The following is an 18,943-nucleotide window of genomic DNA, read 5'->3' as shown; positions in this document are numbered from 1 at the left end:
AATGCAAGTGCAATGTAAAGCAAGTTCCTGCCAACATGCCCTTTATGCAAACACGCATCTCGCTCTGCCAAACAGGATCTCGTCTTCAGCTCACAGCCTCATAAGTTCAAATATGGGGAGCAATGGAAGTTTTTATATGTTGTACCCTTTGGTACAGAGCTCCAGGATTTCATTTACATCAACAATGGAATTTGATGCCGCATATCTGTAACAAATGGCTAAAAGTCTCCTGGGTTTGTACCCTTAACTGTTAACGTTACCTAGAATGCACACAATTGTGTGCATAACGCAGCACGGGTTACCTGCATGCCGCCTTTTTTAGATGTTGCCATAGTAACTTGTAACAACTTATTTGGACATTTTAAAAGGACATGTGCACTAGAGATGAGGAATAAATCGAATTTAGTAGAATATTGTTATACACACAAAAAAAAAATCCCAAATAATTGTATCATCTATATACATTTGCATTTGTGCACCATAAACTCACACATTGGTAGCAAATTATCTGCTAAGTATTTTTTAAATTGTAAGAAAATCTTAATAATAATAATGATAATAATAATAATAATAATAATAATAAAACATAATATTGGATTGGGATATTTATAAAATAAAATCGTGTGTATCGATGTAAAAAGTATCGGTGATATCGTATCGGTTGGTCCCTAGTGATTCCCGTCCCTAATGTTCATGTCCTCCTGCAGTGCATTATGGGATTAAGACCGTTTCCAAACAGTTCTCGATGTAGAGAACAGTATAATTTTGGATTAAAAAAAAAAAAAACAAAGGTGTTATTGAGGAAACACAAATACTTAGTACAATTTAGTTAGTACAAGTATGTAAGTAAGTAAGTATTTTAGTCAATTTAATGTGGATAACTTTAGCTTCCAGAGGTCAATGTTTTAAACTGCTTTCACACTTTGTGTAAAAAAAAAAAAAAAAAAAAAATCTAAAAACTTTTGAGTCTCTCATGCCCCATAAATAGATGTTACATTTAAGTGTTAAAATAGTTTTTATTATAAATATCCTCGTATTTACTCATGAACTAGCCTGACTTTATTACCTGGCATCCTTCATGTTGATATTTTTATTTCTCTTTTATCTTTTTAAAAATAAATTAATAAAATAAAAACACACACACACACACTTAACAACACTCTCGTCAGCTTCCTGTAATAACAGAAAGAGTCGAGAAAGAAAACTCCAAACACCAAGTGTGAAAGCATTTAGACTGCTAACCATAAACGTTTCTCACTTTGGCCGATTCTTGAATCAATAGCAGTTACTATAATGGCGCCAATACTGATATAGCAGGACTAACTGGTAACGCTCCAGACATCTCCCCGGTCGAGATTCTTCAAACAAACAAAGAAAGAGTGGGTGTGACCTGCGCCTTGTGGTTGGACGCAGCTGGGAGAAAAGAAACCGTGCAGAAAAAGAAAATAATAATCTACCAGGAACTGAGAAGCTGAAAAGTGTCAGAGAAGGCCAAGCTTGGCAGATCCTCCAAAGCGAAACAGCTTTGCTTCATTTCATCCCTTGTCTACATAGCGCAGCTGTAATGCTCCAGAGCAGGACGGCGGCGTGTTCGTTTAGAGGCGTGTTGGAGAGAGTAAAAGATCCAGATTTTTGCGTCACGGCCGACCGACCCGGTGCTGGAGGTTTACAGCCACGCTTTGGTGCTTGCAACACTCTTCATAACTCCTCACCGAGTTTATCCGACGATGTAATAATGTCTGTGGGGACGCACGAGTCCAGATCGGCATCCATAATCCCCAGGGGGTCCAGCTGAGCCACATGGTGACCCCGGATCTACAGGAGACGATGCAGGTGCCGGGAGAGGGAGGGGGGGAGGAAAGAAGATGCGAGAGCACCCACGATGGGAGAGGATGAAGTTGAAGATGAAGTGCGAGTGAGGGTGGAGCGTCAAAAAGTGGAAAGAGAAGAAAGAGCAACAGATAAAAGGAAAAAGACACAGAGAGAGAGAGAGAGAGAGAGAGGGGTGGGTTGGAGGGGTGGAAAGCGACAATAACACAGAACAGGCTCATTAATGACGTTCTGCAGAGCTGTGGAGGGAACAGAAAACATTTCTCACCAACATGCTGGTACCCAGTCGGAACTGGGGCCTCGTCAAAATTTACACAACTGATGCCAAGCGGGTCGAGTTTGGCATTATGATGCCCCATGACCTGGAAACAAGGTAACAGCAGTCACAAGAAACCCCGGCACAAACTCACTGTGCATTCGAGGCTGGGGGCAATTCCCAACACGGTCCTTATCTTCAGGAAAAATATTAGAAAAACCTGCTAAAATTACAGTGTGTACCCTTTATATACCAGGCCTGTCAGAACCAACGGCACAGCGGAGACGCCGCAGGAGTGTTCACGTTTACATTTATATGAGGCTGATTGTGTCTAAACAACTAACCAGCGACTGGAATAACAAATATTTGCAAATAAATAACCGACTACTGAAATCATCTGAACAAATAATTGGCTCTGGAAATATTCGAGACAATATAAACAAAAACGAACTTTGGAAATAACTGCAACTAATAGCCGAATAATTGTTAATTACTTATATAGCTTTTACTTTTTTTTTTTTCCAGCTTTTAGGTTGTTTATAAGTTATGTGCTAACTTACAATACCGGCCCTAATGAGAACACTTGATTAAAAAAAAAAAAAAAAACATTTTTAGTCTTTTAATGAACTTCAAAACAAAAGAACTCCTTAGATGTTCTGGATCACAAATTAAATTAGACCTAGATGAAAAGTAAAGCTACTATTAAAAGTAATTGTCCCCTCGCGGACACTGGGCAATATGTCCATGTATAATCATTAAGCTATTCATCTGTAGGCTTAAACTATTCTGGTTTAATTAATTTGCCCGGCATAACTATTTTAATGTGATTACGCAGGTGGAATTCTTTAAATACAACCCAAAACTAAAAAAAAAGTGCATAATATTGATAACTAATCAGTTATTGATTGATAACTTGTTTAACCTATAATAAAGAAAAATGTGATAAAAGTTGTGATATTATGTCATGACATTTTTCTGACAAAATTGGGACTATTAAAAAAATATATATATTTTTTTTTAAATAAAATTTGCAATCTTTAGGAAAATGAACCCGAGATCTGAAATAAATTAACATTTTTAAGCAGTTTTTGTGATTTCTGTCAGGATTGCTATTACATCTAAAACTTCCTAAACCTCAATTTATATTTTAATAGGGAAAAAAACCTATATCTCTGTGGTGACCACCAGCAATCACCTCAACGGTAAAAAATAAACCTTTTATAGTAAAGCTACAGCTGATCAGTCTAATATACACATTGAGTAATGTTTAACTGAACCTTTTTATAGAAAAAAAGCCAATCTAACGTGTGTACGAGAGGCGTTCAGGTCAAACTCGTGATGAAATTTCTGCTGAATGACGGCGTAAAAGCGATCGACATTTACAGAAGACTTTGAGCACAGTACTCTTAGCCGCAGTAAAACATTTGAACGGAGCAAACGTTTTTTTTAAGTAACCCGTACGTCCTTGAACGACGGTCCCGGCTGAGGTGGCTCAGAGCACGCTGCAGACGTTCTTGTGAACATTGAGCGACTGGAACGTCTGATCCTTAAAAATTTATTGATGACTTGTCGGCAACTTGCGGAAGAGACGCATCTGTCTGTGAAAACTGTACACACAATCATTCAGCAACACCACGTGCACATTACAGGACTTCAGCTAGGAGTTAGTGCCCAGTACAGTCCTGACCTCACTCAGACATTTCTACATGTTTGGACCTTTAAAGGAGTTCCTGGGAGGCCGGATTTTCAGACCTGAATCAGGCAGTCTAACCTTCAGGAAAACTTTCTACCTTGGTGTCCAAGCACTAGTGATACACCGGAATCATATAGAGGAATAAAGTCCCGGTTTGACCTGAACGCCTCTCGTATATCTCCAACACTAAAAGCAGAAATTCTTAGCAGACTTACTTACCTTGGCTTACTTTAGTTTAAGATGGATGAGACTCAGACATGAACATACATTTACACTTATTGTTAAAGAACATGGATGACAATAGATGGAGAAACTGCAGTTATATTATAATCAGTAAAAAGAAGATTTAAGTAGATTTATATATAAGAAAACTTACTGATCAAATCAAATCAATCAACTTATTAAACAGGATTTCTGTGCAGACCCGACGACCCCAAAGAGGACATTTTTACACATAATTTACAAAGAGATTTAAAGAGATTTTTTTTTTTTAAAATGCTAAAATTATTTGTGCATTAAATGCTTTAAAAGAAACTGTATATCTAAACCTTTAATTTTACACAAAATTATTACATTTCAGCTAAAATCACATAAATAAGAATAGCATAAACGCTTATGGGATTGCATTTTATTGCACTGCGATAACACTTTTATACTGTGACAATTAAACACATATATATATATATATATATCTCATGTGAATAACTTAACTAAAATTTCATTGTAGCAATATCATAAAACATCAAAACAACAAGCCATAAATACAACGTCAAATCGAGACTGAGTCAAAAATGATCCGCACTCCGGAAAGAGAAGTTTTAATATAACTGTTTAAGCCCTACTGTCTCCCCAGTCACTGCACTGCAGGTGTGAACGTGTACAAATAAACCAGCTTAACTGCGGTGTGAGCAAAAAAAAATCAATAAATAAAATGGACGCCCCACTTGTGATTTGCACGAAAGAAGAGCAGCGTGCGGCGATGCTTTTTCTTTTTGTAGTCTGAGCGTGTACATGGTGCCGAAAAGCATAAACAGAGGTATTTGGATATCTGCAAACAAAATTAGGACTTTCGATACTCTGAAGACGGTGAAAGTTTTTTAAAGAGAATCATTACCGGTGATGAGACACACGGATTCATCACTATGAGCTTGCGAGTAAACGGCGAAGTACAGTATGGAACGTATGATCCGACCAAGAAGAAGTTCAAAATTCGACCATCAGCTAGAAAATTCATCAACGCTCACAGTTATCTGGGATTCTCAGAGGCCAAAAGTATTGGAACATTATCAGGAAAAAGGTTCAACAACTAACGGTGGTCGTTACAGCGAGACGTTTATTGAAGAGATGAAGACTAAACTTCGGAGGACTGATATCCGAGGGGGGTCCTGATCTCGCATGACGGCGTACGTCCACACACTTCCGCCCACACTGTCGATTATCCTCCCCATAGTCCTGAATTTACTCCTTCTGTTTAGTCCCCTGAAAGGAGCCCTACCAGGACGAAGATCCACTTCCGATGAAGTTAGGTAAAATAAATTCTACAGTCACGAGTGGGTATCATTTTGACTCGCCCTCGTATTTGTCGACACTGTACAAATGCACAGTTATAAGTGAACTACTAAGGAAGCCTTTTGTTTTGGGATATTTTGTGTTATAAATTCTCTCATGGACAAAATGTCAAAATCCAGTTTTAAATAAATAAAATTTTACCAGCAGAATTTCCTAAGACATTTAATTCCAAAAGCATTTAACAACGACTGATTTCTTGGATCGGACGAGACAGGCGTACCTGATAAGCTCTGATGAGCGATTGCACAGCCAGATGGTCCTCCACTAACTTCTCGACATTGGGCTGAGCACCAACCAGAGACTGGGCCTGAGTCAGCTCTGCCAGGCTCATGCCCAGCGGAGGAGGACTCTGGTAGGCGGTGCCCGGGGGAGCCCCTGCGTTAGCGTTCCTGAAGAAAATGTCCCAAGACTGAAAAGTTGGCAAAAAAAGACAAGAACAGAAAGAAAGTGAGGAGGAGGAGGAGGAGGACGTGGAGGAAGAATTAACCACAGAGATTTCCCTGTACTTTAAGACATGAAGTTAAGTTATAAAACAACAACAACTTCTGGTCATTTCAGAAGTCAAGTCCACAACTGTCACGCATATATTTCTTTAATTTCTCCTTCAATAGATTATCTGATGAATTGGATCAGGTGTTAGAGGTTTGTGTGTGTGTGTGTTCAATGAACTTTTCATAGAGGTTAAACTGAAACCCAACAAATTTGCAAAACCTTTGAGGTATAATTCAATCGTAAACTAGACGAGGGTCACGCCGGACATTACGAGGTTAAAAACTCACGCAAACACGATGACACAAGTAGAGTACCGAGATGTACTATAAATAAAGTGGCTTGTTAAGGAGTTTACGCAGGTTCACTGAAAACCTGTAACACCACTATATTAATCACATTATCTAACCAAATAGTTATTATTATTATTATCGTTGTTATTATTATTATTATTATTATTATTATTATTATAATAATGATCAAATCATGCTCAGAGTAAATCAAGATGGAAAAAAATGGTGCTGTATTAGAATGTGATTTGCACTTTATTTATATAATCTAACGCACTGCTGCCATGTTTGATGTTCAGTGTTGAAGGCGTTCAGTGTTTTCTAAAAAAATGAGCCAAGGCTTAAAAAAATGCTGGGCTGTCTAAACAACTGTGCTGTTCAAAATGTGCTTCTTAAAAAAAAAATAATAATAAAATTTTTTAAAAAACCCTCAAAGGCCTTATGTAGGTTCAGCTCAGGTACATTCTGTCTGAACTTGTGCTGTCTAAACACAGTGTTATACAGAAATACGCTGCCACAAAACACCTCAGTAACACAATGGCGCTGCCAAAAATACAGTGCAACAATGAAAATTTCACTGCCTAAATACCAGTGCAGTCATGGCATTGTGCCGCCTAAACAGTGTTATCTAAACCAGTTCTGTAGTAAAAACAGGGCTGTAATGAAACGGTGATGCCTAAAACAGTTGTTGCGTAATAACTGTCCTAAAAAAATATGCTGTCACTAAACATTGCGGCATGGAAATGTCGCTGCCTAAAAAAAAATTTCTCGTAAAAAAAAAAATAAAAATTTAATGTAAAAAGTTGCTGCCAAAAAAAACAGAAAAAAAAAAAAAACAGCCCTGCCTAAAAACAGGGCTGTTAAGAAACTGGTGCCTAAAACGGGTGCTGCCAAATAACAGCGCTACAGAAATGTGCTGCCACAAAAAAAAAATGCAACAAAATGGCGCTGCCTAAAAAGTTGGTGCCTAAAAAGGTTAGTGTCTACCACAAAAAAAAGTTGCTGCCTAAAAACTGCCCTACACAATATGCTGCCACAAAAAAAGGGTGCTGCATAAAAATACAAAATTAAATAAAAAGTACTGCCTAAAAACATGGCTGTTAAGAAACTGGTGCCTAAAAATGGTGTCACCATATAACAGCACTAAAAACATTCTGCCACCAAACACTGCTGTAATGAAGTTGCCCAAATCTAGTGATGCAGTGGAAGTTTGCTCCCTAAAAAAAATAAATAAATAAATAAAAAACTAAAAAGAAGAAGCTGCTTTAAAGTAGTGCTATCTACATCCAGTGATGTGGTAAAATCATGCTCCCAAAAAGCGCATTTTATGTAATAAAATGGCTCTTCCTAAAATTGTTGCTGCCTAAAAACAGTGCTACAAAAATATGCTGCCAAAAAAACACTGCTACCTGCTGAAATGGAAGTGTGCTGCCTAAAAAATAAAAATTAAAAAAAGGGGCTGCTTAAAAACTGTGTAATCTAACACCAGTGCTGTAATCACAGTGTGCTGCCTAAAACAGTGCTGCAATGGAATAGTGCTGCCTAAAACAGGTGCTGCCAAATAACAGCGCTACAGAAATGTGCTGCCACAAAAAAAAAATGCAAAAAAATGGCGCTGCCTAAAAAGTTGGTGCCTAAAAAGGTTAGTGTCTACCACAAAAAAAAGTTGCTGCCTAAAAACTGCCCTACACAATATGCTGCCACAAAAAAAGGGTGCTGCATAAAAATACAAAATTAAATAAAAAGTACTGCCTAAAAACATGGCTGTTAAGAAACTGGTGCCTAAAAATGGCGTCACCATATAACAGCACTAAAAACATTCTGCCACCAAACACTGCTGTAATGAAGTTGCCCAAATCTAGTGATGCAGTGGAAGTTTGCTCCCTAAAAAAAAAATAAAAAATAAATAAATAAAAAACTAAAAAGAAGAAGCTGCTTTAAAGTAGTGCTATCTACATCCAGTGATGTGGTAAAATCATGCTCCCAAAAAGCGCATTTTATGTAATAAAATGGCTCTTCCTAAAATTGTTGCTGCCTAAAAACAGTGCTACAAAAATATGCTGCCAAAAAAACACTGCTGCCTGCTGAAATGGAAGTGTGCTGCCTAAAAAATAAAAATAAAAAAAAGGGGCTGCTTAAAAACTGTGTAATCTAACACCAGTGCTGTAATCACAGTGTGCTGCCTAAAACAGTGCTGCAATGGAATAGTGCTGCCTAAAACAGGTGGTGCCTAAATACAGCGCTACACAAATATGCTGCCACAAAACAATGCTGCAACGGAATGCTGCTCTAAAAAAACTTGTGTTGCCTAAAAACTGTGCTATAACAAAAGTGTGCTGCCTAAAAAAGGAGCTGCTTAAACAGTGTACTCTAACATCAGCGCTGTAATGGAAATGTTCCGCCTACAACTGTGCTACTCAGAAATACGGAAATACGCTGCCATAAATCATTGCTGCATGGGATGGTGCTGCCTAAAATCAGTGCTGTGGTGAAACTTGGCTGCCTAAAAACGGTGATTCCTAAAACTAGTGCTGCAATGAGACCGTGTTGCCTAAAAACTGTGCTGTACAGTTTATCACATAAAAATCTAAATCGCAATAAGGATCTGTGCAATTACAAAATGCTGCATTTTACTACAGGTGATGTATCCATTTATGTACAGTTTGTCAATTGAATACTTTTGAGGCGATAAATAAATACTGGCAAACATCCTCTAAAACGTGATCATTTGTGCCATTATTTGCTGTTAGTTTAGGTGAATACAGATTAATAAAGTGTACTTTTAATAGTAACGTACACAGTTAAAATGACAATATGACAATTTTAATGTGATTTTTTTTTTTTTTTTAGCAAAACGTGCAACCCTACAAAAAAAAAAAGCCTCTGAAAACTGTGTTGGCTAAAAACAAAGTGCATCTGTTTTCCAACTAATTATTTCCTAAAAACCCGCGCGGCTGCCTAAAAACTCGCGCAGCAACCAAACCGCGCTGCTGCCTAAAAACCCCCGCTGCTGCCTAAAAACCCCCGCTGCTGCCTAAAAACCCCCGCTGCTGCCTAAAAACCCCCGCTGCTGCCTAAAAACCCCCGCTGCTGCCTAAAAACCCGCGCAGCAACCAAACCGCGCTGCTGCCTAAAAACCCGCGCAGCAACCAAACCGCGCTGCTGCCTAAAAACCCGCGCAGCAACCAAACCGCGCTGCTGCCTAAAAACCCGCGCAGCAACCAAACCGCGCTGCTGCCTAAAAACCTGCTACAAAAAAAGCCTCTGAAAACTGTCTAAAAACAAAGTGCTGCAACTAATTTGTTCTCCAACTAAACTGCAACGAAAGTCCCTAAAAAACACTTAGCTCCATAAAAACCCGCCGCTGCCTAAAAAGTCGTGCAGCAACAAAATCGCCGTATCCAAAATGAAAGAGTGCTGCAATAAATCAGTGCTGATTTAGAAATCTGCATTTACAGGGTGTGTCAAATTTAGTTTTATGGTTAAATACATCACAGCCATTTCACAACCAACATCCTATACTACTGGAAACATATACATCTTGTTATATACACGTCCGCCATGCGGGAACGCTGGAAAACAAGTGTCAAGATATCACTATCTATACGGTGGTTAATAAGTGATCAGTGTAGTAAAAACTTTTAGATAACAAGCTGAGGGTGATCAGACTCGCACACGCTGCACTACGTCCTTAACTGTAACCAGAACTACTGACACCTGATGTCGACTCGCTACACGTCTCACGTTAAGGGTTTACGTTTAAATATTAATGAATGAATTCAGGCAGGTGTAAACTACACTACAGGACGTCCACGCTACCAGAAATTGAACTCACACGCCACGCCATACAGGACACTTTGTTATCCGAGTAAGTGCGGTGCTAACGAAGCACACGCAGAGATTGACCTTGTAATAATAATCACTGAAGTGCGTTCCGTGTCCTCTGGTGTGCTGTAACCCGACACTCGCAGACGAGCCTTGAATTCCCCTCCACACACACCGCATGACTGGAGAGAAGGGTTACTCTGGGGCAGTTATCAAAAACTACTGACTGTTACACAGCGTACGCAGCGGTACTACTGTAATGCATGGCACCGTCTACCTGGTTTCCTAAATCATATCAGGGGACAAAACAGCTGTGCGTCAATAAGAAAACCACTTGTTAGTGAGACTCATCAGAAAAAAGACTTCAGTTTGTTAGGGAGCCTAAATATCGAACTTAAGAGTGGTGCAAAAAGATCATGTGACCTGATGAGTCCAGATTGATCCTATACCAGAGTGATGGGCGTGTCAGGGGAAGAAGGGAAGCGCTAGAAGCGATGCACCCATCATGCATAGCGTCCACTGTACAAGCCTCTGGAGACAGTGTTATGATCTGGGGTTGATTAGTCGCTCAGGCCGAGACTCAGCAACGTTAAAAAGTGAAGTCAGCTGATGACCTGAATGTACTGAATCACCAGGGTATCACATTATGTGTTTTTTCCTTTCCCTGTAATTAAAGCTAAAGGCGACTAAATCAAAACTTTAGATTTATACTATATATATATATATATATATATATATATATATATATATATATGCGCAACAGGGCTGAGCCGAATGATATGAAATTAATATCATAATGAATCACGATTAAACCTACTTTGCGGGAAAAAAATGAATCATTAAATATCAGGAGGGGAAAAAAAGGAAGTAATTACAATCTAAAACCAGGTGATGTTCGGATTATACGTCTTTAAAATTGCTAAATGTTCAAACACCCTCCGACCCAATCAGACTTGCATTTCCTTCATTTCATTTTTTTTTCTTTTCATTCATTTTCTATCTAATCAAAACTAATGTACTACAATAGTCTGCATATATTTTGCAGAAATGACTAAATTACACAAACCCTGCCCTAAAATGTAAAACAGATGCATGCTACATGTTTACAAGTACAGTTTTTCTTTATTAAAGTATATAGTGATTGGCATTATTTTCATCTTTTGAAGATGAAGGTATAGTACAAGACACTGTGTAATGCAAGTAATTCCTATATAACTACATTTTATTATTTAACAATAAAGCTTAGGCCAGCTATTACTCTAGAACTCAAGCCTTCTTAAATACCTGCGCCAAAGTATTTAGACTTAAACATAACAGCTATAAACCTTATAAATACTCCTCCTTAAAACTTTTACATTTAGACATTTGGTCTCCGTCATTAAACATATCCTCGAGCCCTAAAATAAGTGCTTATTTTTAATAATAATGATCCAGAGGGATTTAAAAAAATAGAAGCCCTGAAGACTTTCACTCCGGTTGATCTGGTTATCACTAGTAAAGCTTCCGAGCCTTTAATTAAAACACTGTGAGAGTTAAACAGGGCAGATTTCCCTCAGACTGAGAACGCAATTTCACAATCGACTCATCCAAAGAGGATTTGGACAGAGGCGAAATGCTGAGCTAAGGAGGAGTTTCTCATCCAAAGTTGATGAATCAGAGAAAAAGAATTAACCACTGTGTCTCTCCTCACAGAGTAAACACCAGAGCTCGGCCAAACCTCGGACTTCTCAAACATGTTCCACTCTGCTTTAACGTGTGCCGTAAGCCGTGCTCTTCTGTACAAGCTGAGCGATGAGCAGGTGATAATCGTCATCCAGCTCATTTACTATCTCCAGCGCTAGCTCCATTAGGCGGAAATTAAGTGGCGGAAACGTTTAATCCGATGAAGCGTGCGAACACGAGGAAACTACGCCACGGGTCATTTACGCCAAGTTATACGCTTCAATGCATGTAGAGCCTTAACTTCACGGCTGAGAAAAATAGCGAAAATATCACATGAACATCATGAAGCTACCACTAGAGTGAACCTTGTGGGGTTCTATTTTTGGGGGGGGATAGGAGGCTTGGAAAAATATTAGCAAACATTTGTCATGAGGTTAAATGTTTCATAGCTATAGCTTCATAAATTTATTTTTTAGTTATGAAAAAACACAAACTGAAATTTCTCTAAAATTTAATGTTGACTTCAGTTTTAAATATTAAGTACATTGTTATAGCCAGTAAGCTGGCATTTCTTTTAGCAACATTAGATACCGCAATATTTTTGTGCATCATAACACAATTTATCACAATACTGATCTTATATCGTCACATTGACAATCCCTACAGTGGGTTTGGCTAAAATAAAAAATAAAATAAAAATAAAAGGGCCTTATTTGCAGCACTGAGAAAGGTAAGAAATACGAGAGGGTTAACCAGGTTTCAGCATATTAAAAACAATTTCACTTTTCTTTTGTTTATTTATTAAAAAAATATTTTTTTATTATTATTGACTTTTTGTACCAAGTCTTGTTTTTTCCATGATAGAAATGCACAAAATTTGAAAACAGTTAAAATAATCAGATTTTTATATTATCTATATTTATACACACTTTTTTCCATTTTAATGTTCGCTCGTAAAGACAGACAGACCTTTTCATTGCTAGGATGAAAATATAATTTTTCAGTCTATAAAAAGCTTTTAAAAGGTATTAATATCTATCATCCTTCTTATTAATAATTTCAGATCTAATTAATGTCCACGTTTTACCTTTCTTTTAGAATGATACTTTTGTATACTTTTGCATTTTCCTTCATTTTAACTTGCCTACTTATTAATACTACTTTCATCATTGTAATGTCATGTGATGTGCATTAACAGGCTGTTCTCCTTTAAGCACTGCAGATTTAAGCATCTCATGTTTCCTACTGTGGTTATAATCAGCTAGCAATCTATTTACATATTACACAAACATATTTTTTCTTTTTATTAAAGCTTGGATGTATGGGGGGGGGGAAAGCTTTTCTTTTTTTTATACGAGTGGCATTCAAGTCAAAGCAGGACATCTGATTGTGCAGAATCACAGTTACGAGAGTTTAAAGCTCCCTTTATTTCTTTATATAATCTCCTGCTACACTACTGCACTTATCCAAGTGTTTCAGTAGAGCTCGGACACCCTCAGGGTAGAAGGTTTTCTATAAGGCTGGCTGCTTCACGTCTGAAAACCCGGCCTCCAAGGAACACTTGGAAATGAGGTAAGGGCGAGGTCAGGACTGTACAGGGGACGTGACAATAACTCCCAGCCGAGTTCCAGTAATGTGCAAGCGAGGTTGGTAAATGATGAATGGCCCATCACCGTACTCTGCTTGAAGTCTTCTGTAAATGTCAATCATATTTAAACAGAAATTCAATCAGAATTTTCACCGGTTTGACTTGAACGCCCCTCATACGGTTTAAAAAATGTAAACAAACTGGTTTCGTGAGAGCTGTGAGGGAAAAGCAGGCTGGAAAACCCTCAGTGTAGTGTGTTTACATAAAACAGTGAGCGAGTGAAAGGGAGGTGGTGGTCTTTGGTGAGCCGTCAGATTGTTAGATCCAGCGCGTAATTAATAACGTCACATGATGTTTCAGGGGTTAATATGTGCATCTGTTGAGGACTGGTTCCATTTTTGGAAGCGGAGCGACTCCCGCTCAGGGTTCTGTCGTAGAAATTGTTTCCTCTATCGGAATAAAATCTGGATTTCCCTCTGCTTGTTCAGACACGCTGGAGCTGCGAATAGTTTTCGATCCACCTTGGGGCTTCTTAAACTCTTTTTTTAAACCTCAGCACCTTAAGGATGGTGTCGGAGACTCGTTTAGTAAAGATCCTGAGACGGTCTGAGAAGCAATCGTCACGTGTACCTTACTCTGGCTTACACCTGATACCACATGATCGAGTTCATTACTCCGATATAAAGAGAGTCTTTATCCCTCAAGTCCTCCACCGTGACTCAAACTCTCCTAACCCTGTCCTTATGGACTCTAAATCATGCACCTCAGAGACCTGACTGCACCGTGACTGTGTAATCCGTTACGCTGCCATGGAGCATTTTGGCGTTTTTCATCAAAGTGACTCTTATATTTATAGCAACGGCAGAAAAACTGACGGTGTATAGAGAGAAGATTTAACAATAAAGTCATGCTCAAACATTAGAACAATCACAGGTAAACACGTGCATAAGATGGGGACCTTTCCTCCAAGAATTTGTAATAATAATAATAAAAAAATGAATTATATTTACAGGGTGATATTAAGGGGGGGCGATGTGACCAAAAAGATTTTTTATAATACGTAAAAATTTCAAGTTACGTTTTGGAGAGATGATTTTATTTGTGTCCTAAGAATGGCCATTTTTCAACGTTATACTGTCTATTCATATTTCTTTATAAGTATTTAAACTAAAACTAGTGTACGCTTCTAGACGCATATGACCTGTAAATCTGCTGCTCAAATAGTTATTTGGTAAAAGCTTAAAAAGCTAAATAAAATCTGTAGTGTCCGTAACCATGTTGCATTCATGTTGCGATATCTTAACAATTTAGCATTTAGAATAAAACACTTTCAGGTTCATGTCTTTTTCATGTGAAATCTAAATTCTAAGCCAAGTTTCATCTGAATGACAGTTAGGATCGTTGAAAGATTTAAATTCGATAAAATAACGGACGCTACAGACATCAAAGGGCGTGAAATTGTATTTAGGAAATGTGTTTCTTTTAACCTGATAAAAATATGTGTATGCATATTTACAAAAAAGAAGAAAAAACACACACACACACCATCAAGTATTATGAAGAATGGTGTTCTATGGTACGATCCTATCTGAAGTTTTTTTTTCACCTAAGTAAGACACTTTTTAAGCACTGATACCATGTGTTTTTGCCAAGTACACAATAAACTAAAGTAAAAAAAAAAAAAAAAAAAATTATGATTTTTCAGGAAACTATACGATGTAAATTTTGTGAGCGTACTGATATCAAACGGTCTAACAGAGAGACAAGACGCGGTGAAACCGTCCCTGCTCGTCCTCTTCCTCTTACCTTGTGCACGCTCTTGGGGTTCTCCAGCCAGGCGTAGTACATTTCCTCCACATAGTTCGAGCTGGTGCCGTTCAGAAATGGCTCGGCGGCCACCGGCGTGGTATAGCGCCTGAACGGCTGAAACGTCCTGAGCGTGGCCGCGGGCCTCTGCTGCGTCACGCTCTTAGCAGTCTGAGAGGCCGTGATGGGCCGAAGCCGCGCCGCACAAGTCCTTAAGCGGTGCATCGCAGTCTGATAAAAAAAATACAGAGAGCGCTCCTGCTCAAACACAACAGCGCGTGTTTCCGGGTGTTTCTGCTACCAGCACAGAGAAAGACAACTCCGCGAAGTCACCTCCCGAGTCCACAGACGCAAGACAGGCTTCTTACTGACGTCCCAGAGAAGGATTGTTTCCCCCCCCCACAGGTCTGAAGGGTAACACTGGAGGTTTTCTGCCGGATTTTCTTTCCCCAACCTGAAAAAGATCAAATACAATCAATAAAATGTTTTTTTTTTAATGCTGTAGGGGGAAGCAAGTGAGCGTCAATCAATCATGTTAGATTGAAGGGGCGGTCTGTAACTTTAAGAAGTGCTTTTAGAGCTCTAATAATGACATCAAACAATATATTTATAAAAAAATGATATATATTTTAAATACTGTAGGAGGAGCTAGTAAGCGTCAATCAATCATGTTAGATTAAAGGGGCGGTCTGTAACTTGCATTCAAGCTTCTAATAATGATGTCATTTTACAGTTTTTTCTTTTCTTTTTAAACTTCTTAATTTTGAGAGGTAATTCTTATTTCCAAGTGAAACAGGTAGGAATATCCCATGACATCATTATGTTTATTATTACTATTATTATTACTACTGTTGGTGATTTTTTTGTACTGCAACATGGAAAAGTAAATCCCTTCCATTTAATCGCAGACACAGAGGGAAAACAAGATGCTGAGCAAACTGTATCCTAGTGACTACATTGCGTTCACTCACTTATCTGTCTGCATTAACCTTTACCCTTTATCTAAATGACACCAAGAAGCATTAGTGTAGCATTGCTGCTATCAGCGCATTAATATACTCGTATGTACGACGACAAGAGTTTCGCTTCATGAACTTCCTCTTCATTGCTACACTTCTGCTAAAGGCGTCTAAAAATTCCCACTGGAGTTACTATATCAGTCAGTCTGATGTGACCGTTCCGGCGCGACACCGGCGCGAACATCAGCTAGCTGCGTTGTACTAATACACAAACTAGTCGTTTTGGAAGAGGTCTCCAGCGCAAGTGCTGTGTCATCATTACGTTACAGTAAAATGAAGTTTAGGTTGTATACTATGGGGAAGTCGAGAGAAGGGAAAACAGAGAAAAAAAATGAAATTAGAAAGAGAGAGAAAACTATATACAACTTTAAATGGAAAAAAAAAAAAAAAAAGAAAACAATAGAAATAAATAAATAAATGGCACAGCTGAGTTATAGGAAATGATTCAAGTCCAGGGTGACATTTGGTTGCATAACACCAGACATTAAACCAACCACAAGCACACACACACACACTCATTCAGACCTACGCAAACACGGATCCCTTTTTTTTTTTTTTTTTCCGGGAAGGTTCTCGTGCACATTTAATTACGCAAGTTTATTAAAGCTCAAACTCGTGTGCCTGTGTTATCCGATCTGAAAATCTCTCTGACCAGTTGTGACGTCGTATTACATGACCCGTCAGATCTGATGGCCTTTGCTCTCGTTCCGCATATAGTGCCTGGAGATCCTCAAACCAGCTGTTCTTTAGCTGATTGTGCCAAACCCCTGGGATCACCAAACCCTCGATAGATATTCCTAGATGTCCGTGAGGTGGCATCAAAAAATTTACAAGCTATGTTTTTTTTTGTTTTTTTTCATACTTCCTTTCCCAACTCAAAACTACTGCCTTAAAAACTGGAAGTGGAATTTGCTATTTATGGTCTGGCTCATGGGGACGATTTATCATCACCACATAATGTTGTGGATGTAAAAAAGATGACGAGCGTGCACTCGGTCGAGGTGCGGACCTGCCTCGTATTTTTTAGCTGTGGAGATGAAAAATTTTGCTCCGTCTCAGGGTCGTACCCGCACACCTAGGTTTCGTCACTGGTAATGAACCAACATGAAGGACAGGTCATCTGGATTTTTTTGTCAGACTTCGACGTGATGTTCCTTCTGCTCCTGGGTCAGCAGTATAGGGATGAACCTGGCAGCAACGCAGCGCATGTTTAAATCACACATGACAACGTCAGCGATGTTGTGATGCTGAATGGTTTTGACATTTTTTGGGGGTCGAGCTCGCCGAAGGTCTTCCTGATCTCTCAGTCGTATTACTGTCCGGGTTGCTGTGTTACAAAACTAGTCTCAACACTTTTTGATACCACCTTCATCTTTAGTACATAAGGGATTTTTATATAGTATTGTTCTAACGGAAGCTTATAACTTAGTATATTTAGTTGGTCTGGATAAATGTTTTGCATGTTCTTAAGGAAGTGACTTTTACACACATCACAAACTCCATTAAAGGAGACTTCAGAATCAGCTTTAACTGATTCCACGCTAAACTTAAGTACTAAAAGTTATTCGGGAACTATTTAAAACCTCTTATTATTCGTGTATATAAGAGATAATGAATTATTAATAACTAATACACCTGAAATCTTTTTCTCGGCATGTCTTGACCTTGCCTTGCATTCTAACGGTTACCACGAAACGCCCGCTCCGAGCGCGCTGATTGGCCAGCTCGATACAAACCCCGCCCTTTAAGCGACTCTGTGAGCTCTCGCATTGGCTACAATTCCTGTCCATCAGTGTGTCCTTTCACTAAACATGGGGGTCTCGAATGCTAGGAAATGCTAGCAAGTCTGCCTGTTAACGCTAGCCCGACTCCCATCGTCCCTGCTGTCGTAAAGCTTACTAAACTTTAATTAAATGCACAGTTTGAGGTTGTAAAGTGATTTTAGTTCAACGATACAACCAGAACATACGGCGTATCTGGGAAGTAGCGCCGCGATATGATATGAGTGCCGTGGCTGTGTCCGAATTCCCAAGCAAGCTCCCTGAAACAAGTGCACTTTGTTCATGGTGGAATGCCGGAACAGGAAGTGCACTGGAAGTGTATGAGGAGTTATTTGGGACCGAGCCGGAATAGCTAATTCTGGTGGATTAATCAGGAACACGCGGCTGCAGTTTTTTTGGAAAATGTTTAGAAAAAGAAGGTTTATTAAATATGCATTATGTAGTTTTAGATTTTGATTTAAATGAGCCACGAACGAAGAGCGCGCTGTTCGTAATGCACCACGTCCTGCTCGCGCTGTGCTTTTTTTTAGTATTATTCCTAAAAATAAACCACGCTACTTACTTGTGTCGGAGTCGCCGCTTGTGTGTAATTATCCAACACCCGAGCTGTAAGTGAATGTGTGTGTAGGAGATTAAAAGTCCCCCTCCGGCGTCCTCATGCCCTCTGCTTCTCTCCGGCGATGGGGAAAAAAAAACATACCCGAGAACCGGAAGTTGAAATCTCGAGCCCTGTGACGCCACGTGCCGCCTGACGTCACTCCGTTACTTTTCCCGCGATAAATTGCCTACGTCAGTGCTGCTCATGTCTGAGTGTAACAGGGAGAATGTGACATCTCTCTTTCTCACACACAGAGTTTAATGTCGCACCTGAACAGCACACAAACACTTCATCAGACTTTATTCATCTTATTATCAGATTTACACTCTTGGGATCATGGGTAAAGAGTTTGTAGAAATAGTTAAAAGTTAAGATCGAATAAAGATGTGAAGTTTTGTCTTAAAACGACTCCATGGTTTTTCATCTGTGAGAACATGAATTAATTCTAGGAAAAACCTTTAATTAATATCTATTGGTGCAGGTATTTGCTTATGGATAGCACATTGGACTTTTAAGTATCACTTGGTGGAATGATTC

At 38.9% G+C, this 18,943-nt stretch overlaps 1 protein-coding gene across 3 annotated transcripts in view; it reads right to left on the bottom strand.

Moving 5' to 3' along the window:
* Positions 1-18,521, bottom strand: part of ogdha (oxoglutarate dehydrogenase a) — a 46,871-nt gene extending 28,350 nt beyond the window's left edge. For 2 of the 3 annotated variants that reach the window (XM_053504972.1, XM_053504970.1), the window contains exons 1-4: positions 18,371-18,521; positions 15,009-15,462; positions 5,569-5,757; positions 1,713-1,815 (exon numbers count right to left, since the gene is read on the bottom strand). In XM_053504972.1, coding sequence (XP_053360947.1) covers positions 1,713-1,815; positions 5,569-5,757; positions 15,009-15,233 — 517 coding nt within the window. In that variant the 5' untranslated portion in view covers positions 15,234-15,462; positions 18,371-18,521. Of the gene's footprint in view, positions 1-1,712; positions 1,816-2,098; positions 2,193-5,568; positions 5,758-15,008; positions 15,463-18,370 lie in introns of all 3 variants that reach the window. The other variant, XM_053504971.1, reaches the window with a different exon arrangement.
* Positions 18,522-18,943: the final 422 nt, after the last annotated feature.

This window comes from Clarias gariepinus, chromosome 9, assembly GCF_024256425.1.
Source record: "Clarias gariepinus isolate MV-2021 ecotype Netherlands chromosome 9, CGAR_prim_01v2, whole genome shotgun sequence".
Taxonomy (NCBI): Eukaryota; Metazoa; Chordata; class Actinopteri; order Siluriformes; family Clariidae; genus Clarias; species Clarias gariepinus.
Note: the sequence above shows the minus strand (reverse complement) of the source record. Positions and strands in the feature narration are given on the sequence as shown.